At 43.6% G+C, this 27,938-nt stretch overlaps 1 protein-coding gene across 1 annotated transcript; it reads left to right on the forward strand.

The window, feature by feature from the left end:
* On the forward strand, positions 1-27,938 carry RPL36 (ribosomal protein L36). Its single transcript, XM_085877573.1, has 4 exons — positions 1-199; positions 3,649-3,794; positions 23,611-23,745; positions 27,802-27,938. The coding sequence occupies exons 1-4, from the start codon at positions 193-195 to the stop codon at positions 27,889-27,891; spliced, it is 378 nt and encodes a 125-aa protein (XP_085733699.1). The 5' UTR covers positions 1-192; the 3' UTR covers positions 27,892-27,938.

The following is a 27,938-nucleotide window of genomic DNA, read 5'->3' on the forward strand; positions in this document are numbered from 1 at the left end:
TTAAAACTGAAGCAACTTGTTTGGCCCGCCGTCGGCAAAATATATACAAACCAGCGAAATAATTGTTGTTGAAATATTCCGGATGTCGTTGAGATTCCTTTTCTCTTCTTCCGCTGTGACTGACTGACTGACGTGTGTTTTGTGTCGGCCTGAGTACAATCTGCAGCCATCTGTCGATAATTCAGCCTCATCATGAAAGGTTTTTCTTCGCAAATATATTGTTTCGATATTGGATTATATTTGCTGTTGGTATTAAAAAAAAAAAGAATTGAATCACTTAATTGTGTAGTCAATGGCACCACGTCAGCTCGTTTCAGCCTGAGGCCTAACGCAGTTTTGCCTGTTTGTTTTTTATCGCTATTAAAGTTCTTGAGGCAAGTGTTGTTTATAGGTATTGATGAATTGCAATTATACAATAGTTTTTAAATGCTAAGGTCCAAGTTGTGATTTTATACGTCACTGCGTTAAATAGCGATTAAAAGTGGTTGGGTCGGGGTTGGGGCCTTGGTTGTTGTCATGTACTGAAATGGAAGATGCTTAGCAGGCAGACACGAAGCGGAGGAACAGTCGAGCCGGGCTGTGTTGCACGAGTGCGAGCGCGGGCGTACTGTGCCCGCGGCTCCCCTTTATTCCGTATTCGGCCCACTCACGAGCCGGGCGACTCCAGTATTACTACGACGCCTCAGGCGGCGCGCACACCTTATATCCCTTGCCGATACACTGACCACCACGACCACTCCTCCCATCATCACGCCCATCATACCCTTCCCCGTCGGCCCGCAGACTCCACCACAGTTGTAATTGGTGTTTAAATGACATTTAAAAGTTTGCGTTTTTAGGTTACTTTAGATACCTTTGGGGTGTGTGTGTGTGTGTGTGTGTGTGTGTGTGTGTGTGTGTGTGTGTGTGTGTGTGTGTGTGTGTGTGTGTGTGTGTGTGTGTGTGTGTGTGTTATTATATATATATATACACGGGGCTGCAAAAGTAGGAAAAGAGTAATGAAAAACAAAACGTGTGCACAAAACAAAGAAAAAAACAAAACATGTAAAAAATATTTAAAATGGTAATGATTTGAATGAATTCTATTAGTGGGGCAACTTAGCATAACAATTGTGCATTTTGTGAGGAAAGCACCAAATTTGGCACACCAGTTGCCTATTATATTAATATGGAATAGGCAAAGCCGAGAAGCGAACGTAGAATTCTTCTTACATTCGCTTCTTAAATATATCAAATGAAAGTCTTTTTGCTAACATTACCTAAGTAAACCTTAACATTACCTTCACAACAACTACACGGCCAAGAACAGGATCTCATCTGAAAAAATAAATATTAACTCAACATTACCTTCACAACGACAACTACACCGCCTAGAACAGGATCTCATCTGAAAAAAAAAAAATCCTCAACATTACCTTCACAACGACAACTACACTGCCGAGAACAGGATCTCATCTCAAAAAATAAATCTTACCTCAACATTACCTTCACGACAACTACACCGCCCAGAACAGGATCTCATCTAAAAAAAAATACTAGAAGTGAACGTAATATTCTTCTTGCATTCGCTTCTGACTTTACCTACAACTTGTTCACAACTGTATACGCAATTTCCGGCTACTGCGGCCTGGATTCGGAATCGGCGATCAAATAACGTAAATCACGATTAAAAATTATTTTTTGATGATGCGGGAGATATCTTTATTAAAATCACTGGAGGAAATGTACACCATGTCTCATATTATTTGGGTCTTTCATGTCTCCGACGATGCCTTTATCTCCCGGCATGCATCATTCCCCATGACAAAAACCGGAAACAAAAAAAAACAAAAACTAAAGCAAAAGGGTCATAGCCACGACACGGATTCACAATTGGCAGGGTATTGTGTTGTTTTTGTTGTTTCCTATTCTCTCATGTGCATGCGTTATGTAATAGTCACAAGATAGAAATAAAACCCAATCGTGTTTTCCACCGCTCAGCGTTTTAAAACAACCGGAAGCAAAAGGTTATAGCTTACGACACGGATTCCAAATAGTCAGGGGGATTGTGTTGTTGTTTCCTATTCTCTCACGTGCACACGTTAAGTATGAAGCTCACTGCGTTCGCTATGAACAGATTTGGATATTGGGCCATCTCAAATTCAGCCGCTGATGGCTGTGGCTGCCATTTTCCACTGCCATTAAAAATTTGAGATTGCCCAATATCCAAATCTGTTCATAATATGATAGGCTACTCGTGTGCCAAATTTGGTGCTTTCCTCACAAAATGCACAATTGTTATGCTATATTTAGCTAAGTTGCCCCACTATATTATTAAATGAATCCAAGCACCACTATTATAATACTGGTATAATCCTTACTGTATACCTACTTTTGCAGCCATACACACACACACACACACACACACACACACACACACACACACACACACACACACACACACACACACACACACACACACACACACACACACACACACACACACACACACACACACACACATCTTCTTCTTCTTTCGGCTGCTCCCGTTAGGGGTCGCCACAGCGGATCATCCGTATGATCCGCATAGTGATTTGGCACATGTTTTACGCCGGATGCCCTTCCTGACGCAACCCTGGTCGCCTCTTACGACACAGGGATATGGTACACCTATTTTAACCAGGGTATACACCGGCCCAGTACACTGGTACTCATTTCGCCAACCTCGGAAGGATGACAGGCTGAGTCAACCCCATGTATATATATATATATATATATATATATATATATATATATATATATATATATATATATATATATATATATATATATATATATATATATATATATATATATATATATATATATATATTATACTATACACAGAGCCTGGTGTTGGCGCAGTGGTTAGGGCAGCGGCTTGGGATCCAAAAGGTCCCGAGTTCAAGCCCCGTTGGGCCACTGAATTAATACACCAGGGGGTTGACTCAGCCTGTCATCCTTCCGAGGTCGGCAAAATGAGTACCAGTGTACTGGGCCGGTGTATACCCCGGTTAAAATAGGTGTACCATATCCCTGTGTCGTAAGAGGCGACCATGGTTGCGTCAGGAAGGGCATCCGGCGTAAAACATGTGCCAAATCACGATGCGGATCATACGGATGATCCGCTGTGGCGACCCCGAACGGGAGCAGCCGAAAGAAGAAGAAGAAGAAACTAGAAGAAGGGGTTGACTCAGCGTGTCATCCTTCCGAGGTCGGCGAAGTGAGTACCGGTGTATACCCCGGTTAAAATAGGTGTACCCGATCCCTGTGTCGTAAGAGGCGACCAGGGTTGCGTCAGGAAGGGCATCCGGCGTAAAACATGTGCCAAATCACTATGCGGATCATAAGGATGATCCGCTGTGGCGACCCCTAACGGGACCAGCCGAAAGAAGAAGATATATATATATATATATATATATATATATATATATATATATATATATATATATATATATATATATATAATTATACACACACATACACATTATTGCCAAGTTGGTAACTTGGTTGAGAAAGGAGGGTATTTCAGAAATGACATGTTGCATTGTAGTTTATCCGCTACTCTTGCTTGTGTGACCTGGTATCACATTCTCACCCACTACTTGTGTTTTTATTTTTAATTTGTAGACAAAAAGACTGTGACATCAAAGAATGTTGCTCCCAAGAAAATGCGCAAAGTCAAACCACCGCTCTACCCAATGGCGGTTGGTCTTCATAAGGGTTTCCCAGTGACCAAAGTGGTCATGAAGCCAAGGCAGTGCCGCCGTCGAGGGGTAAGAGAAGTTGTGATTGTAGCAGAATACAAGATAAAAATGATGTGTTGAGCAATCGTTTTGAGGTTTTAAGGGGTACAAGGGTATGATGAATACAGGAATGCAGGTATGTGTGTTTTAATACAGTACGTTGCCTTTTGGTGTTCCAATAAAACTAATTTATTTGTGTCTTGTTTCCCCGTTCAGCACGATTATATCATCATTGTTCCTTTTCCATGAGTGTGGTGTATGTAGATGTTTATGATAAAAGTTAATAATAGCTGAGGGTGTACACTTATTAATAGCTGAGGGTGGACACTGTACAGTATTGTTTTTCAGCTTGGCATGTAGTTGATGTTCGTTTGTACCAAATGAATTTGATGTGAAGAATGCCTTTAGTTGCAACAATTTGTCCTGATCGATGGCATTGGTGCTTTTACAGATCTAGGGAAACATTGTATTGTTTTTACTACTATACACATGAAGCAAAAAGCGGGATTAAGCAATTGGTTCACTTCTGTCTTTGTCCGTCCGTCCACAAACGTCGGTGGATGATCGAGGAACGACTTATTTCAATTGAATGTCATATTGTGAACACGGATGAGCCTGGTGTGGCTTAGTGGTTAGGGCGGTGGCTTGGGATCCTCGGGGTCCCGAGTTTGAGCCCTGCTGGCCGCTGAGTTAGCATCAGGGGGGTTGACTCAGCCTGTCATCCTTTCGAAGGTCGGCGAAATGAGCACTCAGTATACCGGTAATTATCCCTGCAGGGTCGAAGGTGACTCAAGGGTTGGTGTCAGGAAGAGCATCCGACCATAAAAAACATTGCCACAAGAAAGGGTACCATGATTGGAGCCCGCAAAAAGCTGACCCCTGCTCAGGGATAGAGGCTTTCAAATGGTGTGATGATTGTGAACACGGATCAGAAAACAAACCTGTGGTTCAATAGTACTTTGGCTCTGAATGTGCCCCGATCGCGCATGCGCAGAGGAGTGAGGTAATATCCTTATTAAGTGAGGTAATGTCTGCCTGTCTGGTCATCAAATAAAATTCAAAATCATTCCAACCAAGAAACGTACTGTTTTGAAGGATTTCTTCTTCTCTTCTTTTTATAAGGAGTGAGGCCTGATGGCACCAAGATTCTGCCCAGCTTTGACCACTATACTCCCCCACCCAAAGTCTCTTCTCAGCAAACTCTCTCCACTCTCCAACCACCCCTACTTTACTGGTATTCTTCCTCACACAATCCATCCATGTCAACTTCGGTCTCCCTCTTTTCCTCCTACCTTGTTCCCTCAACATATCCGCTCTCTTTGCCATTCTCTTCCCACATCCATACCAAGTGTCCAGCCCACCTCGGTCTGCATTTCACCAATCTCCCCCATCAAGCTCATCTGCACACCAATCTCCTTCAGTTCATCCATCTTCCTTATATTCACCCCGTTCTCTCCCGCAATTCTCCTGAACCAGTACTCGTAAACCTGCAGCCTCTGTTGTGTAAGCCGGCATTGCACATGACATCAGAACCTTCCCTTTCAATTTTCTTTCTCTTTCTATTGGCCATTACTCCCTCCACCCACCCCCCCCCCCCAATCACACGTTTGCACACACCTGAATGCTCCCCACCTCTGCCTCGGACTTGCCATCCCTGGTCACTGTTCCTCCCAGATACTCAAACCAATATCCCTGCCTGAACTCTTTCTCTAACATGATATTCATTTATTTTTTCTCCTGCCCATCCCACATCAACTCGGTCTTTTCCACACTCTTCTTCAGCCCATGATTTCCAAGTGCCTCCTTCCACTCCAACAGTACTTCCTGCATCTCACACCCACTCGGGTTGGCGGCGACAAAACCGTCTTCCCCACCAGGTTTTTTGTGAGGAGGGTGTTTGGATATGGACACCCAGTAGGGTTAAAAACAAAACCTGTCAAACAGTGGAGGAGCTCGTTGTGAGCCAATAGCCATCCATATCAAGTGCCCAACTGTCTCTGCGGACGTCCTCCTGCAGTTTGGTTACTTCTTATTAGGAGGTTGGTGGCAGGATTTGCACTCCGGCCACCGTAAAACCCTTCATTCCAGAAAACACAAACGCAAAGAAATCTGAAAACCCACCCCGTGGGAGTACCTCCTGTGCAGCTTACCTTCGCAGGGCAGCTCACCGAATGATGGGATTAGGGCAAAGCCTTCGGGATCCCCTATCTTTGATGATGGGAGGGAAACCACGAGATAACATTCCCGGGACAGATCGCGGGAGAGTGTCGGAGTGGTGCTGAGGTGTCATCCACCAGATGGCAGTCTCCTTGGGTTAACCTGAGGCGGTCCCTTCGGGTGGGTGCCTGGAATGTCCTATCCCGAAGAGAGGATGATCACCTGTCTGTTATCATCTGAGCTCAAGCGTTTGGACATCGGTATTGCAGCACTCTGAGGTTCGGAGACCGGATTGTGGCGAGATCATGGCAGGTGGTTACACCGACTATTGGTCTGGTCGCTCTGATGGTCACCATGCCCAAGGAGTTGCTGTCGCTGTGTCTAATAAGCTGACTCGAATGATAACACTGAACAACAAAAAATTTTTACTGGAGATGTGTAAAGTGATTTAGACTAATTTGGGTACGCTGATTTCAAAAATCATAACCGTTTTGCTGTATCACGTCAGGATTTTCAGTAACAGAAATATTCCCATTGCCTAGAAGTCAGGATTTCAATGAAATTTACAAAAATTCATTTATTCATTTATTTCATCATGAATGCTTCAAAATTATAGAAATTACAGAAAAACTCCACTAGAATGTAATTAAAAATGCTTTAGGCATTTGGCTTTGCGTTTGTGCTGCTCTGTGTCAGTTTCACGATGCAGGAACCAGCAGAAATCGCCCATCATGTTCGGGTTGTGCCGCCCTTGGTAACGCGTCTCCATGAGTGAAATCTCTTGGTGGAATCGCTCGCCGTGCTCGTCCGAGACTGCTCCCAAGTTGTCAGGGAAGAAGTTCAGGTGCTGGTGTAGGAAATGGATTTTCAGGGACATCCTGGAGCCAAGTTTCCTGAAGGACTCCAGCAGCTGCTGCACTATTTCTTCATAGTTGTCCGCGCGCTCGTTCCCCAAGAAGTTGTCCGTCACAGCTTTGAAGCTCCTCCACGCTGCCAGCTCTTTGGGGTTTAGAGTTGTCGGAAAAGTTTCGCCCTTCATAATCTGTCGGATTTGCGGTCCAACAAAGACACCAGCCTTGATCTTGGCCTCCGACAAGGTGTTGCCAAACTTTTCCTTGAGGTATAAAAACCCACGCCCATTCAGATCCATTGCCCGTACAAAACTTTTCATCAAGCCGAGCTTTATGTGGAGTGGTGGAAGGAAAACCTTGGCTGGGTCGACAAGGGCGACATGCTTCACGTTGTGTCGACCAGGTACATGCTCTTTTCGCTCTTCCCAATCTTTCTTCGTCCTGTGATTCTTGTCGTCTCTGCTATCCCAGGGACAAAGGGAAGCACATGTATTTCGTGTAGCCTGACTGCAGCCCTAACAACAGCGCCACCACTTTCAAGTCTCCGCAGATGTGCCAGTTGAAGTCATTGTACTTGATGGAATCAAGCAGCTGCCGCATAGTCTCATAGGTCTCTGTCATGCCGAACGCGTGAGCCAGTGGGACTGATGGTTTCTCGTTGCCATTGTGGAGCAAAACAGCCTTCAAGCTGTTCTTCCCCGAGTCGATGAAGAGGCGCCAGTCTGCAGGATCGTGATCACACCCAAGTTCTTTCAACAGACCGTTGATGTCACTGCAGAATGTCATCGTGTCTTCCATCTCAAAGAACTCAGCCATGTCTCTGTGACGTGCTCTGAACAAGGATATCTTGGTGTTAGGTTTAAGTAGATTCCACTGCTGCAGCCTTGATCCAAGAAGCTCTGCCTTCGCCTTTGACAGCGAGAGATCTCTTACAAGATCATTTAAGTCTCCCTGGTTCAGAAGGTGTGATTCTTGAGTGTCGGGTTCAAAAGGTTCATCATCACCATCCTCTTCACCACTGCTTACAGCTATGTTCTGATCAGCTGGAGGTGTTGGAGCGGGGGTCTCGTCATCATGAGGCACAGGTTTACGAGCAGAGACGCAGTCAGAGTACTTGATGTGACCTTTATTCTTCTTGTTGAAGCCGGCGATGCTTGTGCAGCAGAAATAACAATCATCATGATGATTCTGCGGCTCACGCCATATCATGGGCACCGCAAATGGCATGCTCGCGCTTGCCCACCAACCACTGAGTCAAGATTGTGTGACAGCTTGTGCAGCAGATGTGTGGTGCCCAGCTCTGTTCTTGGTCCCCCACCTTACACCTGAAGTAGTGAAAGTAGGCGGCCTTCATTTTCACTGCTGTAGATATACTTCGCTGTTGATCTTTTTTGGTATACCGACCACAGACATAACAGAAGTTGTCAGGATGATTGGTACAGGAACGCCTACTCATCTTTATCTGAAAGAAAGAAATATAACACAAGTTAACAACAATTGTACGAAATAGACATGTTAAAGACATATGTAAATTTCATTGAAATCCTGACTTCTAGGCAATGGGAATATTTCTGTTCCTGAAAATCCTGACGTGATACAGCAAAACGGTTATGATTTTTGAAATCAGCGTACCCAAATTAGTCTTAATCACTTTACACATCTCCAGTAAAAAAAAAAATTTGAAATTTGTTGTTCAGTGTAATTGAGGTAACACCGGTCAACGAGTGTATTATGAGACGAAGGATTCGTCACTCCTTCGGTGTCATTTCCCTGGTCTCTGTTTATGCTCCGACTGAGAGGAAAGTGATCTCACCGTGAAGGATGCATTCTACGCCACGCTCGAGTCTGTGGTTGATCAGTGCCCCAGAGGAGATTCACTTCTCGTCTTGGGGGATTTCAATGCATCGACTGGAGGTGATAGGGATGGTTATGAGACATGTGTTTGTCCCCATGGGTCAGGAACTATGAATCAGAATAGCACTAAGTTCCTTGACTTTGCAAGAAATCATGGACTTAGGGTGGCCGGTTCATGGTTTCAGTGCCCACAAGCTCATCACTGGACTTGGTATTCCAACGCTGGCGGTGTGGCAAAGGAGATTGACCATGTCCGCGTTGATGGTCGCTGGAGGATGATCCAGAACTGCAGGGTCTACCGGAGTATTCAGTTCCTCAATACTGACCACCGGCTTGTTGTTATGGAGATCTCTGTAAAGCGTTTGATTCAGTGACTCGGGATGCCCTCGAGAGGATTCTTGGTCTTCGTGGGGTGCCACCAAAACTGATCGATCTGATGTCTGAACTCTACTCTGGTACTGAGAGTGCTGTGAGATGTGGAGATAACCATCTCTGACTTATTTCCAGTTGTTACTGGAGTTTGTCAGGGGTGTGTACTGGCCCCCACACTTTTCAGCACTTGTCTGGATTTTATTCTGGAGAGGATGTCAGAGATATCAAGCTGCTGTGCATCGTTTAGGAATGTCAAGATCTCTGACCTTGATTTCGCAGATGATGCAGTCATCTTTGCGGAGACTTTGGATATCCTCTTGGGGGCCCTCGAGGTGCTGAATGAGGAGTCTGAGCTGCTGGGATTACGGGTTTCCTGGGTCAAACCTAAGGTCCAGGCTTTCAATGACATTTTGGATGCTGCTCTCCAGTCTGTGCCTGTTTGTGGTGAGGATGATGAGGTCGTAGAGAGATTCACTTACCTTGGCAGTGATATTCATGTTTCAGCCGGCTGTGAGTCAGAGGTCAACAGACGTTTGTGTCGGGCCTGGGGAGTCATGGATTCACTGGATAATGAGGTGTGGCACTGCCGGTACTTGTGCGGGAGGACGAAAGTCCGAGTCTTCAGGTCCTTGGTGCTTCCAGTCTTGCTCTCTGGATGTGAGACTTGGACTCTGACCAAATATCTGAGACAGAGACTTGATTCCTTTGGTACCAGGTCTCTTCAGAGAATCCTTGGCTATCGCTGGTTGGACTTTGTGTCCAACGAGCGGTATTTTACAGAGACTCAAATGAGATTTGTTACCTGCATAGTCCATGAGCGTCAGCTGCAGCTGTATGGGCATGTGGCTCGTTTTTCGACACTGATCCTGCTCACCAGATTCTCTTGGCGAGAGAGTCTCCTGAGTGGAGGAGGCCAATGGGCCGACCACGTGCCTCGTGGTTGCAGCAGGTTGATCGGCATCTCAAGGAGATGGGGATGGGCCAGGCATCTGCCTGGGGGATGGCCGGATGGAGGCCCCTGGAGTACCGACGGAAAGGGGACGCAGCAACGTGCTGCTCTGGCGCATGCTCCCATGCCTGACCTGACCCGACACCCACTCTCTGCCCCAACAGCCACATCGTCTGCATACAACAACATCCTGCTTACCAGCTCCATCGCCATGATAAACATGAGTGGGCTGAGAGCGCTTCCCTGCGTCAAACCGATCTTCACGCTGAACTCCTTCGACATCCCAGGACCACCAAAACTCTTCCCTTCGTTCCCTTGTACCAACCTGGCTTCTGCTTCGAGCACTCCCTCCATCTCGGTGTCGCCATCACCATCTCTTGGGATAGTATAGTAGGCCTTCTTCAGGTCCACAAATCCCAATGCATCTCATCTTGCACCTCCCACATCAATTCGGTCTTCTTCTCTTCTCCACCAGCTGTCTCAGCATGAACATCCCATCAATCATCCCCCTACCCTTTCTAAACCCCTGCTGCTCTTCTGCGATATCCATGTCCACATCTTCCTTATCCTCCAGTCCAGAATCCTCTCTAGCACCTTCATGACATGACTTCAGAGTGTAACGTCCCTGTACTTTCCCGGATCTTGATTGCCTTCCCCTTCCATATCGGCACAATTAACTTTGTCCTTCAATCCTCCGAAATTGAAACCCCTCTTACATGTACTCAACAGCCTCTTCGTCCAACTGACTTTGACTTCTTCTGCTGCATTATCATATCTGTACACACATCAATGCCTGATGCTCTTCCCTTTATTCTTTTCACTGCCGTCCGCACTTCCTCCTCTGTGATCTCCACCCACTCCTTTCCCCTCTACATAACATGGTAGCTCCAGCTCGCCGTTGCAGCTTTCCCAGTTTAAGTGCTTTGAAATATCCTTCCCACACCTTCAACACTGCCCCGTTCTCTGTCACTAGCCTCCCACCACCATCCTTAACCTTGACAATTGGTGGATATACCAGTCAGGGACCCATGCTGGTATGGTATGGTTTGGTATGGCATGGTATGGGATTTGATCGACAGGATGGTCGTAGAAGAATCCTTAGACTCCACTGGAGGGCCACCCACCAGAATGCTGTGACATCATCCAGCATAGTGAACACTGAGAAGTGTACTTTTGACTTGACTGAATGGAGTAAATGTTTGAGGCAAATGTAGATATGTCATAAGCAGAGTTTCAAGATATTGCTAATTATGCTTACAAAGGTTGTTGACTGCGTGAGACAGAGACAATCCTTTTATTTATGCACGAGCAGGAAAGCCCATCAAAATGATGTGACCCTTCTGTATTATCACATTATTCAGCCTTTAAAAATTTGGGCTAAAACCAAAATTACATTCAATACCTTTTTTTTTTTCGCCGGTGTATATTGCATAAATGGCCATCAAGATTGCGGGTTGGAGTTGTTTCATGAAAACTTCAAAGATATGTATTTTAAAAAAATACTTTGTTGAATTAACATGCATTATGTCCAAGACTATTTTCGTTCCTCTGCATATGTTATAATTAAAAAGTAACTTTCTTATGACAAACGCGTTGTCTTCAAATGTACGTAAAGTCAGGTCTTCTAGAGTGTAATCGAAAGCATATAATTACATTATGGTCAAATGTACAGTTAACCGAATAACATGCATAGATCTAAAACATGCCTATTGTTGATGATGGGTGAGCCCTGTGTATTTTCATTCAGCCTTGAAAAGTCTGGTTAAAACCAAAATTACGTGCAGAAATCTTCACGTATTACACAAATTGCTCATCCCTTTGTTTGGGTGGTTAATAGGCAACAGACCGCTGCCTTGATCACTCCTGAAAATAATAAAATAAACCAATCTTGCCAAAAGGTGACCACGTGTGACTTCTTTCAGGTCACACTGAGGTGAACAGAGCTGTTATCCACCAGGAGCGACTCCTTGAGGAATATCTGCCTACGAGAGATTCCGATGAGAATTCGTTCGACAGAGTAACCATGAAAAATATGTCACCAAATGATGTCACCAAATGACATCATAATGTCTCAAGCTTGACATATCTAGAAAGCACTCATCGAGGTGTTCAATTTGAGGTACGACACGATATAGTTCCTAAAACTTGAAAATTTGACCTTGGGGTCAAATATGTTTGACCTCAGGCGCTAACCATGAAGTCAAGGCCAATCACCACCAAAAATTAATCAGCTGAGCGCCAGACCATATACTACATTCCCATAAAGTTTGGAGATGATTCGATTAAAATTACTCAAAAAATAAGGGTTTCGTCGACTCCCCTGATTTGCGACAGTGACCTTGACCTTTGACCTTGACCTTCAAAATTTTATGCGCTGAAAGGGACCTCTATAGGCCTCTGTTATGCCAAGTTACAAAAATTTCCAATGATAACTGTGCTCTGCAGAGTGATTTATACGTGATTACAGACAAAAAAAAACATATGAAGGTCAAGGCCAATCGCCACCAAAAACTAGAACGGGCACTCAGTAGAGCGCATACCTTCGCCGCCGCAACTTTTTTCCAGGCACATTTGAAAAACGTCCATGACGTCACAACCGTCAGTCCGATTGACGTCAAATTTGGTGTGTAACCTCCTTGAAGTCAGTCCAACAAAATGGAATGATAAACACTGAAAAATTAAAAAGTTGAAAAATGACGTCATCTTTTGACGTCATTTTGACGCACTTCCGGGGACGTCACGTCCAATCGGGGACTACCATTCTGAAAGCTCGTAGTTCACTGAACGTTTTAACGTTGGTTTCATGTCAATAGCTCTATTAGATCTGAAGCTATGCCTACAAGTATATTTTGACCTTGAGTGTGACCTTGACCTTGACTACAGAGTTAATTGGCAGAACCTGTACATCAATAAACAGATATTTTGGTACTGATCCTAATGCCTGGATTTGGGAGACTTTGCTTTATAAATTATATAGATATTTGAATGTAAAATATCAGGACATTTTAGCCACAATTGAAAAACATCATGTTCAAACGTCAATGACGTCATAACGGTCAGTCCGATCGAAGTCAAATTTGGTGTGTGACGTCCTTAAGGTAAGTCCTACAAAACGGTATGATCAAAACTGATGAGATTGAAAATTGAAAATTTACGTCATCTTGTGACGTCATTTAGACGCACTTCAGATGACGTTACGTCAAATCCGACACTCCATATCCGAAAGGTATCTCGTCATGGAACAATATGGCGGTGGTTGCATGTCGATAGCTGTATTATGAAGGAAGTTATGCTCAAGAGTGTTTTTGACCTTTTCATGACCTTGACCTTGAACTTTGACCCGATCGCTCCCAAAATCAAATCAAATCGTCCTTGGATACTCACGAATCATCCCACCAAATTTCATCCAATTCGGTTTAATACTTTGAGTTATGCGAATAACAAACAAACGCACATATTCACAAATAAATAAATACACAGCGACCAAAACATAACCTTTCGCAGAATGCGAAGGTAATTCATCAGCTGAGCGCCAGACCATGAAGTTTGAAGACTATCCGATCAAAATATAAGGGTTTCGTCGACTCCCCTGATTTGCGACAAAGTGACCTTGACCTTTGACATTGACCTTCAAAATTGTGTGCTGAAAGGGACCTCTATAGGCCTCTGATATGCGAAGTTACAAAAATTTCCAATAACTGTGCTCTGCAGAATTTTTTGTACATGATTAGACAAAAAAAAAACAAAAAAAAAAAACATACAAGCTGACTAACATATCTTGCAAAAACTTCGTTTTGGCAAGATAAAAATAACCTGGGTTATGTCCATGAAGCAAAAACATGCCTACCACTGATGTGCATGTTCGAGGAGCAGTCAATAAGTAACCTTAAAATGGTGATTATAAATTCGAGAATGTAATGTGTGTCGTTGCAGACGACATATGTTATATCTATGGCTAAGAGTCATGTTTTGCCTGTTTGAGATCTGGCAACAATGGGCATATGATGTCACTGGAGTAGTTCCAAGATAGCAGCTCCTTTGGAAGCATGCACCAGGAAGGAGCAATGATCTGTCATCTGTTTCATGGGAAGTGAGGGTGTGAATTCCAGTGAAATCCATCACAAAATTAAAATGCAATATGGTGACGCATGTTTAACGTTGCAGCAGGTGTACGACTGGGACAGTAAGTTTAAAAGTGGTGTGGCAGATGCTGCTTGCTCCGGCCGGCATCACACAGCAAACGTACCAGAAATGGTTGCAGGAGTTGACCGCGTGCTAAGGGAAAACCATCGCATTACGCTGGATGAAGTGGTCTCCGAATTGAACATGAGTCATGGTTCAGCACACCATATCATTCACAACATGCTGGGCTTCTGCAAGGTGGGTGCTGAGACAACTCTCATCTGAACTGAAAGAACTCTACTTTTAAACTTCCTGTCCCAGTCGTACACCTGCTGCAGTGATAAACATGTGTCACCATAATTCATTTTCATTCTGTGATGGATTTCACTGGAATTCACACCGTCACTTCCCACGAAACTGATGACAGAACGTTGCTCCTTCCTGGTGCATGCTTCTAAAGGAGCTGCCATCTTGGAACTACTCTCGTGACGTCATACGCTCAATTTTGCCAGATCTAAAACAAGCAAAACATGACTCTTACCCGTAGATATAACACGTCACCAACAACTACGCACATTAAAATCTCTAATTTATATCACCATTTTAAGGTTACTTATTGACTGCCCCTCGTACAATGCATCGTGGTTGTATAGCTTGGATCATTCCAATTGCATGAGGCAATGGTCTGACATGTGAGGCCTGAAGACTGAAGCTTTTGCATCCTCATCTTCACAAAATGGTGGACATATGATTTTCTTTTAAATGTTGCAATTGTGGGTTGAGTTTGGCCAGCTGTCCAACCAATGGGGTGAAGGTAGTCTGTTGATGGTCTGTGCATCATACATACATAGTTCAAAAAAAAAGAACTATATATATATATATATATATAAAAATATATACACTCACATATTGTTACGGTTCTACGAACCGTGTGCATACAAACATACAGTTGTCCTGGTCAGTCATTCCATGAAGTATATGTGTAGATAGATCCCTACCTTGTGTGTAGTGGGAAGACACTGGGGTGTGTTGTGATGTTTTTTTTTTAGTTGGATTAAGAAATCATTATATCCCCTCCATTACGATCCACGGTATCATAGCGCTGCAGCCCTCGGTTCGCTGGTCGCAGCGCGCCATTGTTCATCTGTCTCCGGAGGCTCGTTTCTCCAGGCAAAATTTTCGTGTTCGCTGTTCCAGTTCCTCGGCTTCCCCAAATGTTCCAATTTCTTCTTGATGGGTCCAGACACGTGTGGAGTGGGCGGGCTTTCCCGGCCTGGCCGAAACCACGCCCAGAAAGGGCCTGTCTGCCCTGTCCAATCCGATGGCCCTGTCCAATCAGGGCCCCATGAAGGCCCTGTCCAATCAGGACAGACGATGATGTCTGCTTCGCCAAGGCCCCTCCCTGACCTTGGGGATCTATAAATTATGACACCATCCTCAGAGTAGAGTGAGAGAGTCAGAGAGTTCGTTGTTGGTTGAGGGAGGAAGAGGTTTGCTGGTTGGATTTGAAAGTTCGTTCGTTGGTTGGTTGGTTGTGAGAGAGCTGGAAAGACCTCGACCAGGCCTCGGTCGGGTCCTGCTTCTGTCTGCAGCCCCGTTCATACCTGGGACTCCATGCTCTCCACCCGGGCTCCTTCGCAGACACGGTCTCCACACGTGTGGCTGTGGGCCGAACTGCACTACCTCTGTCGGGTGCCGCACCACGGAGCATCCCTTCCCTCGGAATGTTCAGGTCCCTAAAGAACTGCGACCTCGGCTCCGTCCTTCCCTGACTGCAAAAGTCCTTTGCCATTCAACTGGGGTTTATTTTGTCTGAGTGTGTGGCAGCAATGCCAACCCTCCCGATTTCATCGGGAGGCTTCCGAAAATTCACCCAAACTCCCGCCCTTACGATCACTATCCTTATCCTCCCGAAATTTTGATATTTTTGCACTGTTCACTCATCAGAATGTACTAGTATGAGAATTGAATGAAAAGCATCGTCTGCTACGTATAGCATGTGGTAACTCCATAACGTTCGCTGCTACCAAATTGTACGTAAAAAATTGCAAATTCAAATGAGGAGCAGCGAAACATTGGGTCTGGATCTCGCTTATGCGATCATGCACTGAGATTTAGTGCATGCGGTATGTGTGCAATACAGTGCATGCGGTATGTGTGCAATACAGTGCATGCGGTATGTGTGCAATACAGTGCATGCGGTATGTATGCACAGTGTATATGCATGCGATACGCTCACTGCATGCAGCTGGGCCCCGTACCAGCCCGGCGGTCGCGACCACCGTGCGGTGTTTAATTTAACAGCCGCTAGAGTTCTACGAGTCGCGCTGCAGCTGTGGAACATCGACTTCGAAGTTACCGATGCTTCAAACCCTCGATGTTGATTACGGAATGGCAGAAAGAAGCTTACGAAGACCAGAAATGGTCTCAGAAGTACAAGACCGAATACAGTCTCCAATACCCGTGTATTCGAAAGTCTGAAAGAGGAATTCATCATGCGTATTGTACAGTATGCAGCGTTGATATTTCAGTTGAGCACGGAGGTCGCGATGATATTCGGAAGCACGTTGGAAGCAAACGGCACACAGACATTGCAAAGGAGAGATCTTCGAGCACGAGTACCGGTACACTTCTGAATTATTTCACCAAACAAGGGACAAGCGAGGAAGAGGATGTTACCCGGCGGAACTTCTCTTTGGTGGATTTATTGTGGAACATAACTTGCCCATATCAGTCTCAGATCATGCTGGACCTCTATTTCAAAAGATGTTTCCAGATTCAAAAGTTGCTTCAAAGTATGGATGTGCAAGAACAAAAACTTGCAAGATGTGCAAGATGTGCAAAAAAAAAAAAAAAAAAAAAAAAAAAAAAAACAAGAACAAAAAGCAAGAAAAAAAAGAAAAAAAAAAAAACAAGAACAAAGAAGAAAAAAAGAACACTGGTCAACAATTTTTTACTTTCTGAATGTTGTCTAGATTTCTACAAGTGAATTAGGGTATTCTGGCACTGCTGAATCAGGAAATGGCATCCGTTTCTCTCCATCAGGTCAGGTTTTTGTGCTCAGTTTATTTGAAAAAATCAGATCTTGTGACAAAATCAATTACATTTTTGTGGCATTATCAGCTGATTTTTGTCAACACATATCATCCTAAACATGTTTTTAAGAAAAAAAAATGTTTTGCCAACAACATTTATTGATTACATGATAGAAACATCGATTACTGTCATCTGAATGGTGGGCATTGATAAAGGTAAGTACAAGTAAATTGCATGTTGCGTCACCACTGTTCAAACTTCAGGGCTTGAACTTCCGTTTCTTCGAACTTCTGGAATGTTCAGCGGCAGGGAGGTCTCTCTTCAGATTCCAACAGTAGTCAGCCATCATGACTGCGTCCCAGCGACCCTGATACCTGGTCTCCATCTCCTTCATGTCCTGATGGAATCTCTCCCCCTGCTCGTCACTCATTGAACCCAGGTTCTCAGGAAACCGGTTCATATGTGAAAATAGGTAGTGCATCTTGATGCTCATGTTGCAACCCAGGTTTCTGAAAGCAGTCAGCATGTTGTTGACAAGTTCTGCGTAGTTTCTGGCCTTATTGTTGCCAAGAAAGTTCTTCACTACCAAAACAAATGTCTTCCACGCTTCCAGTTCCACTTCGTTCATTGAGTTTTTGAACTCTGGATCTCTGATGAGCTGACGGATCTGAGAACCATCAAAGATGCCAGCTTTCAACTTCTCCATGGTCAATCCTGGAAAAGCCTGGCACAAGTAAGTGAAGCAGTCACCATCTTTGTCCAGAGCCTTGGTGAACTGCTTGATTAAGCCGAGCTTGATGTGCAGCGGTGGGAAGAGTATTCTGTCTCTGTCCACCAAAGGGTCGTTGATGACGTTCCTTTCTTTGCATGGCACCAATTCCTCCCACACAGGCCAGTCCTTCTTCGTGTAATGCTGAGCACGGTCCCTACTATCCCACATGCACAGAAAACATGGGTACTTGGTGAAGCCAGACTGTTGTCCCAACAAAAAAGTTCACCATCTTCAGGTCAACACAAATAAACCACTTAAGCTGATCATAACCAATTTTCTCCAGCACGTACTTCACCGCTTCATACTTCTCCTTCAGTGTAGTCGAGTGAGCGATGGGTACAGAGGCAAAATGGTTGCCGTTGTGTAGCAGAACACATTTCAGTGATCGCTTGCTGCTGTCAATGAACAGTCTCCAATCTTTGGGTTCGTACTGTGGCACTCAAGCTTGAGCAGAAGCGCATGTCATAAATTAGGCGCATGTAGGTATTGTACATTCTTCAGAGTTCGTTATTTCAAGAAATACAACTTTTTGTATCACATTATTACAAAATCTGCCCCATTAACTTTAGTTTTGATCCACGAACTTTATGCTTTGCCTCACCAATTTTTGGAAGATTTTGAGGTTTTATGACTTCAAACTGATCCCTTTTCGACATAATCACCCAGAACTATCGTACCTGAATACTTCTTGTCATATTATTTCCAATTAAAGCAATTATTTGAGATGATATTTTACCCCACCAACTTCTTCTAAAATGCTCCACATGCGTACATGTGAACAAAAATGTAAAAAACGACATGTGGCCATATCTCAAAAACTTGACCTGATTGAACAAAACTAATGTGAGTTTTGGATTCAGCGCATCAGATTCGTCTAAATCAGCTTAAAAAATGCAGACAACAAATTTGTTGTTGACCAGTGTAATTGGTGAGTTGTCAAATGTTACTGCTTCATCTATTGCCGATATTGCTAGACTCGCTCCATTTAGCCTAGCTCCAGACGGTAGCAATGACAGTGGTGAGGCCCAGCTATATCCTGTCCTGATTTCGTACCATGACAACAGTGCTGGGATTGTGAAGCAAGGTTTGCTAAGTTTGCCTGCGTGCAAACAAGATTCCACTGAGAAAACATTTTCAAACTGCTTGATCATGAGTTCAGTGACAGGAAAATTCCGTGGGGAAATTGTGTTTCCTTTTGTGCTGATAATGCCTCTGTCATGGTGGGCAAGCACAAAGGAGTCGCTGCTTATATCCACAAACAAAATCCAGAGTGCTACATCATGGGATGCCCTTGCCATATGATGCACAATACGGACCAAACATGACTCAGGCCTTACCCATTGAATTAGATGACTTTCTCATCGATATTTACTACTACTTGGACAAAAGTAGTAAACGCGTCAAAGGAGTGAAAGCACTGCAAGAACTCTGTGATGCCCCGACACACAAGATTCTGAAGCATGTCGCAACAAGGTGGCTGTCCCTTGGTCAGTGCCTAGACAGGCTGATTGAACAGTGGGAGCCACTTCGCCTCTTCTTCAAAGAAGAAGTACGAAGAAAAATGCAACCAACTGTAGCCAAGACTCTAACAACGAGCAAGAAGGACGGCACTGTATCTACTGCCAGTACTGGCACTGCAGGATCAAGCACTAGTGGAGCAGCATTCACCACTACCACTGCAGTATCTGCTGCGAAAGAAGACAGCAGGGACAGCACCAAAACCAATGCTGAGAGCAGGTAGCATCACCGGCCCTTCATCACGTTCATCTACAAAGCAGATCCCTTCAGAGTCGAGAAAGACTGTGATAGTCCCATCTACAGGCAAAGAAGGACCCAAATTAAGTTCTGCTTTTGCCAAATCACTTGATAGAAGCTCAGCAAAACCTTCGAATCAGAGGTCTTCTTCCTTGGCTGCACCTACCTCAAGCTCTCTCCTCAAACGTAAAATTGGATCTGGTACTACGAGTCTGACCTCTTCTGCTGGCAGTAAACGCAAGTGTGATCGCCCTGCGGCTAAGTGTACTACGAGTTCTACAACTAAAAGCGCATCTTCCTCAAACACTGTGCAGGAATCTAGAGAAAAACGTGTCAACAGGATGTTCTTGTCTCCACAAACAAAACTCTATTGTTTCTTCCTTCGATATGCTAACAAGCTTTTTGAGAAGGGGAATCTTCTGCTCCAAGAGACGAACCCTGTATTCATCTCCTGCACGGAGAATTGAATGATCTTCTGAAAGATATCTTCATACGGTTTTGAAACCATCGGTGTCATCGGTTGCTCTGGTAAATGTACCCTTCTCTGACAGAAATCATCAGAAGAATGATGAGGACCTCATGATTGGGAACGATGCCAAACTGTATATAAGGGAACAAAGGAGTCTCAAGAAATCCACCTTCACTCTGAGTGAGTCAGACATCCAAGGTTTCTTCAGTGCAGTTCGCTCATATTATGTGAAAGCCTGCAATTATATCTTCAAAACCTGGCCGCTAGATGATGAATTAGCCAAGCATGCTCAGGTGCTGGATGTTAAGCTACACCAAGAAGTGGGGTTTGACTGTGTGGAGTTTTCATCAAGAAATTCCCTGTCTGTTTAGTGGCGGTGATAGTGACATAGACAGTCTTGAGAGTGAATTCGCTCACTACCAGGCAGACGCCTCCATAGCTACAATTGCTACTGAGACAGTGAGAGTGGATGAGCAGTGGCATCGGATTTCACAGCTCACAGATCCCTGCACTGGTGCCTGAAGTATCCTAATTTGAGCAAAGTGATGAAGGGAATCTTGGTCATTGCTCATTCGAACGCATCATGTGAGCGGGCACTCAGTCTTGTACGGAAGAATCATTCTGAATTTCGTCCCAATTTGAGTGTCAAAACCCTGGAAGCTCTCTTAATTGAAAAACTAGCTCATAGCACCCCTTGCTACCAGAGAGAATACAGCAAAGACATAATCAGAAGGGCTAAAAGAGCCACACAGCTGTCACTCAGCAAAGCTGCCATGGAACAAGCAAGCAGCAGTAGTACCAGCCAGTAAGGTAAGAAAAATATTGCTTCTTTTGTGCTTTTTGTTAATCTTTGATTGTCCCCTAACTTACTAATATTAACATACATGTAACATTAAAAAGTGCACAATTTTCCCCTTTTTTTGTTCAAAAAGTGGGAATTCTTAACATGTTAAATGCTCCAAAATAGGGCTCAGAGGGCACGAGAGAGCGTCTAGAACCCCAGAGCTTCCAGGGCCCTAAGGCGGGCCCTGGACCCCGCCGCAAGGGTCGAGCACTCCGCGCTCGAGATGTGCGCTTTGCGCACATTATTTGGTGTCGGTTGAAAATCCTCCCTAATTCTGATTTCCAAAAGTTGGCATCTCTGACTGTGGCGCCTGTCTTATAAGTAGCATTGTACAAGTTATTTGATCATTGTAAATCTTGCCTGAATTATTCTCGTGACAAGTCTGATCTGTGTCCTCTTTTGTAAGTTGCTGTAAGATTGGTGCACAACGCTTCTTTCTTTCCCCTGCATAACACACACCAATAAACCTGTTTCTGTGCCAAATGAATTTCCTCGCCTTAGTGTGAATAAATTATTGTAGAAATGTTCTGAGTTAGTTTTCGTCTTTTCCTTCATTGGTCCAGCATGGTTTGGATTTGAGTTTAGCCGGGCCTTTATTCCCGATAATCTGTTCATTCAAGCCGGTACGTCCTTGGCAGTTCCGCTCGGCTGCATCCGATCCGGAGTTGGTTGTTGGTACTCTACCGTAGTTGGTAGAGTGATCCGGTTCAGGCAAGGTGTACTGAGGGCGTGCTTCCCCGGTTGGCGAAACTGCGTGGTAAATTAGGTAAAGTGATTACACCTGGCATGAAGACCCTGCGCTACGCGGTTGAGATATTGGCGTCCACGGTCGGTTAAGCGACCCACCGCGTCACGGAAGTATCCGTGAGCGATGGCCGACAATTCCGGGAGTCTGGTGGGAGACGACGTAACTTCCCCCACCTAGTGGTCGTTCTCGCCATCGGACCCCGGCCCGCAACAATATACGTATATATTAGGGTGGTCCAAAAAAATGAAAGTTCGAATTTCTCGCGGGCATGTTTGCCAAATCGTTCCTGACATTGAAAAACGCAAAGAAACAAAAAATTAGCAGATTTGGAGGTGGTTTAGGGGTCCATCAGCCTCTCAACGGATTCATTATAATGTCACAATACTCATAGGAAAAATGAAAGGAAAGAGCATAAAATGTTCTCAGTGGGCAACTGGTGGTCGGTGAATTTCTCCAATGGTTGATCCAAGAGGAACAGTTCCATGCTTTTCCGTGTAGAACACGTCATACTCACTCACTCTGGGAATCAAAAATAAGAAAAAAATTAGAGATAAAAAAAAGAAAATAAGAGTACTTTTAACACCGACCGACAGCGAACCGAAAGCTCAACTGACGTCTCCCTCTCTCCCACTGACGTCTTCTCTCCCACTGGATGTAGCAACTTCCTTCCTCTTGATGGACCCCTAAGTATTTTTGGAACTGTGGCAAATTTGGCCAAGAGTATTTTCTAGTCAGGTAGAACAAAATAATCAACATGCCCCAAGAATATTCAAATTTTGAATTTTTCCCTTATGATTTTGGACCACCCTGATATAGGGAAGAACTTGTTCCAAACATGCAACACATTCTTCTGTCAACCTTTATTTGGGTGGTGTTTTGGCAACTGACAGCTCTGGAGAGGCAAAAAACCCCAAAACCCCAGTTACATGCATGAAGCAAAAGCATACCTGCTGCTTATAATTCAAAACACCACTGCATTAGAAAACTTGGTGACAGTAGTACTGTACAGTAAATGGTGGAAACTTATAATACCATCCCCCACCTGGAGGTGGCACTACATGATACACATTTACATGGAGAACTTTCGTTTCTCTCCTCCCTGCCCACCCCCCCCCCACTGAAAACAACCAGCAAAGATAAAAACACACCTATACACTAATTGGGTTCATGCTGATCCTATGTAGCAAGTCTGGATGGAATCGGCCCCAAACTGTAGGAGTAGCGTGAAGACCACCAGTCCGTGAATTATCGTAATAAGGATTGGACTTGTGGATTCGTCCGTAAATGGACGAGTGATGGGATGGGATGGGATTGAAGGGCCAGACAACAACAACAATTCTGTGACAAACAGAATGGAAACTAAATGACAACAATCCTGTAATGGTTGGACTTTGATCAACACCGACCAGAGTGCCATGTCATCCGGCATAATGAACACTTCGACAGTCTACTTTCTACTGAGCCAAATGGGATAAAAGGAAGAATTGAATGTGTGTGTGTGTGTGTGTGTGTGTGTGTGTGTGTGTGTGTGTGTGTGTGTGTGTGTGTGTGTGTGTGTATGTGTATGTGTATGTGTATGTGTATGTGTATGTGTGTGTGTGTGTGTGTGTGTGTGTGTGTGTGTGTGTGTGTGTGTGTGTGTGTGTGTGTGTGTGGTCGGTGAAACCGGATCGACAGGCGCTCTCGATAATTATATATTTTTAACACTGCAATTATTTAGGAGAAAACCAAATGACTCGTGCACAGTTTTATTTTTTATTTAATTGTTTTCCTTCTTTCCCTGTTTGTCACCAGCAACATTATAGAGTCATTTTGAATGTAGTAATCTCCTGATAGTACATTCCTGAATTGGTTGATAATTTTTGTCTTTATCCCCACAACCCCACCATGCAACACTCACGTTTGTCTGCCACCCAGCGTCTGACAAAACACAGTCGGTTTGTGCGTGATATTGTACGCGAGGTGTGTGGACATGCACCATTTGAACGGCGTGCTATGGAGCTCCTGAAAGTCTCAAAGGATAAACGTGCTCTCAAGTTTATCAAGAAGCGGGTAAGTGCTCACAAACTGTGAATGCTTTCCAGAGCATGAACGAGTGAACATTTCTTGTTGTTTTGGACGGATCATTTTTGAATTACCTGTGCAATGTCAAGGTAGGACTAACAGCACCAGTGGAAACCTCCTTGTGCAAATTGGCCTGTGCTCACGTGTTTGTGCCGTCAGATTTTCAAATTTACCTGTACTGTTCTCTTGAGCAACGTTTTCTAACCGTGGTTGGTATTGTGCATGTGTCCAAGAGCTAAGGGTCCTCAGACACATTGTATGGGGATCAACAAAGTAGTGTGGAAAAAGAAACAATCATTTTTAGGTCATCTCTAACGAGATGACCTAATAAAGTCGGACCAAATGTCCGTCCGTCAACAATTTTTCTTTCCGATCTTGATGAAACTTAGTATGTGGGTAGAGGTCGATGAGTGTTGCACGATATAACTTTTGTCCGGGTTCAAGGTCAGGGTCAGGGTCAAGGTCACGAGGTCACGTAAGTTATAAAAATCACCATTTTCAAAACCTATGTAGTCTGCCATTCTATAAGATATTCGGCAACTGTTTATTGATTATGACAGTAAAAAACTAGAGGGGGAGCACTCAGGAGAGTGCAAAACCTCCGCCACCAATACTGCTGGGTCACTCAAGTGAACCTTATATCTTATTCATTAAATATGATGTCAACAGTGCTGACAGAGTTATAGTTCTTTTCTCCAACATTTTTTTTTTGGGGGGGGGGGTTGGAAATCACTTTAAACATGTAAAAATGCAAAATAAAAATAAAAAAAATCAAAATTTTGTTGAAAAAAAATTGCGAAATTTTTTTTTTCTCTAACAATTTTTTTTGGTGGGGGGTGGAAATCACTTAAAACATGTAGAAATGCAAAAAAAAAATTTTGTTTTTATTGGTGGGGGGGGGGGGAACAATTTTTTTTGAGGATCAAACGGTCTGTCTTGATGTACATTTATATGTGCAGGTTTGTGGAAGTCGAGCTTGGCTCAGCCTCAGATTATTTTTCTGTATGGTTGTGCAAGAATGATGTCCTTGGAAAGAATTGGGTTGAGGCCTAAAGCCACAGGGTTGGGGGGGGGGTTGGAAATCACTTAAAACATGTAAAAAAATTCTTCAAACAATTTTTTTGGGGGGTTGGAAATCACTTAAAATATGTAGAAATGCAAAAAAAAAAAATTTTTTTCTCTAACAATTTTTTTGGGGGGGGGTAACAATTTTTTTGGGTGGGGTTGGAAATCACTTAAAACATCCAGAAATGAAAAAAATTCTTTTGGGGGTAACAATTTTTTGGGGGGGTTGGAAATCACTAAAAACATGCAGAAATGCAAAAAAAAATTTGGAGGGGGGGTAACAATTTTTTTGGGGGGGGTTGGAAATCACTTAAAACATGTAGAAATTCAAAAAAAATTCTCAATTTTTTTTTGGGGGGGGGGGTTGGAAATCAAAACATGTAGAAATGCAAAAAAAAAAAATTTCTCTAACAATTTTTTTGGGGGGGGGTGACCAAATCCAAAATTTAATGGCATGATCCTTGGACCATACCTAACCCCCCCCCCCCACCAAGTTTCGTCGAAATCCGTCGGAGTTTTTCCGTAATACTGTTCACAAACAAACAAACAAAGGGGTGAAAACAGTAACCTCCATCCATCTTCGAAGATGGCGGAGGTTAATAATTATCTTGTATCTAACCGGACAGGTTTTTGAATTTCCTTCCCGTTTGATCGTCACGTGATCTGGAAGATGGTCAAAAACGCCGATGCGATTCGCAAAGAAGGAAGGAAGGAAGGAGAAATGAAATATAAATATAAAACACATTTTTTGCCTTTTATATTTATACATTTTCCGCCGAAGGTGAAAAAGTTTCAAAACCCAAAATGTAAACGTCGGCATTTATTTTCAAAATATAATTTCGTGCACGCGTGCCAAAATGCCGTGTCATCTTTAACCAAACTGCGCAGTTCGAGCTGCGCAGGAGAACTGAACATTGAGAACTTGTGGTATTATAGAGATGACCGTCACCCCCACACGGGGGTAATTTTTTGTCTTATAATTTTACACTGTGCTACGTTTTGTTGGTGTTTGGGATTGTATGAAACAGCCAGTTATTAAATGATGCATCACAGTGATACTTGTGCTGGAAGCGGCTATTTAGCATGTTTATGATTGGAGGTGTGCGGCTGGATGTGAATGCAATGAACACGAGCTGTTATGCCTCGGCCTGATTGTCAGATAGGTAAGCTGCAAACTGAGAACGCTGGTTATAAATATCAGGTATGAAGGAAAACCACCGTCAGTGTTGTAAGCCACCTGGTGTTGGCTTGGTGGTTCACATGGTTGGCTTAGGATCTTAGGGTCCTGAGTTTGCGCCCCCGTTGGCTGCTCAATTAACGCCAGTTGGGGTTGACTCAGCTTGTTATCCTTTCCAAGGTTGGTGAAATGAGTACTAGTGTACTGGTAGAAGGACACAGCCATGCTTCCAAGAAATGATAGCTACCCCGATGACCAAGCTGCCATACGCAAGAACAGAACCGTCAGTTTATTCATTCAGAAGCAATTGAGAAGAATGAATTTGATACATATTTATTTTCATCAGTCATGTCTGATAGTTTTGAAGTTGAGAATCTGCCGATTTTTGCTTCTACCCGTGCTGCAGTTATCATATCTGAAATAGATATCATGCTGCATTTCATGGTTTCATTAAAAAATAAAATCAAACATTTCCAGAGGGACATTCGCCTGTGGTTTATGAAATATTTAGCCTCTTCTACGTACAAGTCCTGAAATAACTGTCTTGGCTATGACTTTGTCAACCTTTAAATCATTCTTTCATTCAAACATGGCTCTCGTGGAGATTCTTTCTCAATCGCATGCATTGTGATGATGGCCAATAATATACATCTTCAAAGTTTGTGGGCACAAGAAGCCATTGCACAATATCTTCACACCAGTCTTGAGGAGATAAGACGCAGACAGTCCAGATGCAACTTATTTTGTCACTTATGGATGATAGTCTGGGATAAGCTTTAGATACGAGCCTTTTGAGGGATCTGCAATTTAATTATCCGATTGAGAAATGGCGAAGCTGCAAAAGAGCTTTGAGAGGTGAGAAAATGTGATTGAAAATGAAGGGAGTATTTTATATTTTGTTTCACTTTGTTCTGATGTAGACCTTCCCTAGACTAAAGATAGGATGGCTTGACATTCACTTTGAAATAGCTTCTTAATATTCCTTGAATTTTCAGTATTTATTGGTGGAAAGGACAAGATGGCCTCAATTTTTTTTCTTCATGGAGGGGAAAAGATGGGGCTCCTGATTTTACACTGTGCATCATGGGGTCCACATACCCAAAATGGATAAACCCCTGCTCTAGAGCCAAAGGGTTTCTGTTTCATCCATTTGTTACCATTTAATATTTCGCCTACAATCACCTTGCATTGCCCACAACCTATTGCTGTTTTCTTCTAGTGGCGAAAGGATTATTTAAAAATTTTATAATCCGGTCACTCCGCATCACTTTTCAATGTTAAGCAACTGGTGTTTTTTTTTGTAACCATTATTTCTGTACAGCACACGATAAACAGATGCTGTTTACAAACACCTGTGACAATTAAGTGTAAATGGTATCATTATCAAATTTGATCACAAAATGGAAATACTGTAGCACTTACCCAAAAAGATGACAATTTGTGGCCTGCTGAGATGGTGTAGTCTTAGATTCCTTAAACTATTTGGTGAAGATTTACAGAAATTAAATGGATTTTTTTTTATTTTTGGACCAACGATTAGGAATTTGCTTGACTCGACGAGGCAACCGCATGGCCTGCAAAGCACCAGACTAAACTGTGTAAATGCAAGTCCACAACCATTGAGCAATTCTTCCAGCCCAATTATTACTGCATGTGTTTAAGCCTTCCTTGACATTGAAAATGCTTTTGGTGTCATCTCACCTTGGTTTTTATTGAGACTTTGCCATTTGTTGGGTTAAAACCAATTTTTACTTCCAAGTTGATATTACCATCACCAACTGGACTTTGTGCCCTTTCCGTAGTTGGGCTCGCATGTACGAGCGAAGAGAAAGCGTGAAGAGCTAAGCAATCTTCTCGCTGCCATGCGCAAAGCTGCCTCGAAGAAGGAATGAATTGCTTCCAGCAAAGGGAAATAAACTTTTGTGGCACCTGTTCTCAA

The sequence above is a fragment of the Eptatretus burgeri genome, chromosome 4 (assembly GCF_056783735.1).
Source record: "Eptatretus burgeri isolate ZD-2024b chromosome 4, Ebu_testis_v1, whole genome shotgun sequence".
Taxonomy (NCBI): Eukaryota; Metazoa; Chordata; class Myxini; order Myxiniformes; family Myxinidae; genus Eptatretus; species Eptatretus burgeri.

Excerpts from the sequence above, each read along its gene's own strand:
- RPL36 (XM_085877573.1), top strand. Across the intron at positions 3,795-23,610 it reads GGCAGTGCCGCCGTCGAGGG|CGTCTGACAAAACACAGTCG; the intron begins GTAAGAGAAGTT and ends TCTGCCACCCAG. Across the intron at positions 23,746-27,801 it reads TCAAGTTTATCAAGAAGCGG|TTGGGCTCGCATGTACGAGC; the intron begins GTAAGTGCTCAC and ends CCCTTTCCGTAG.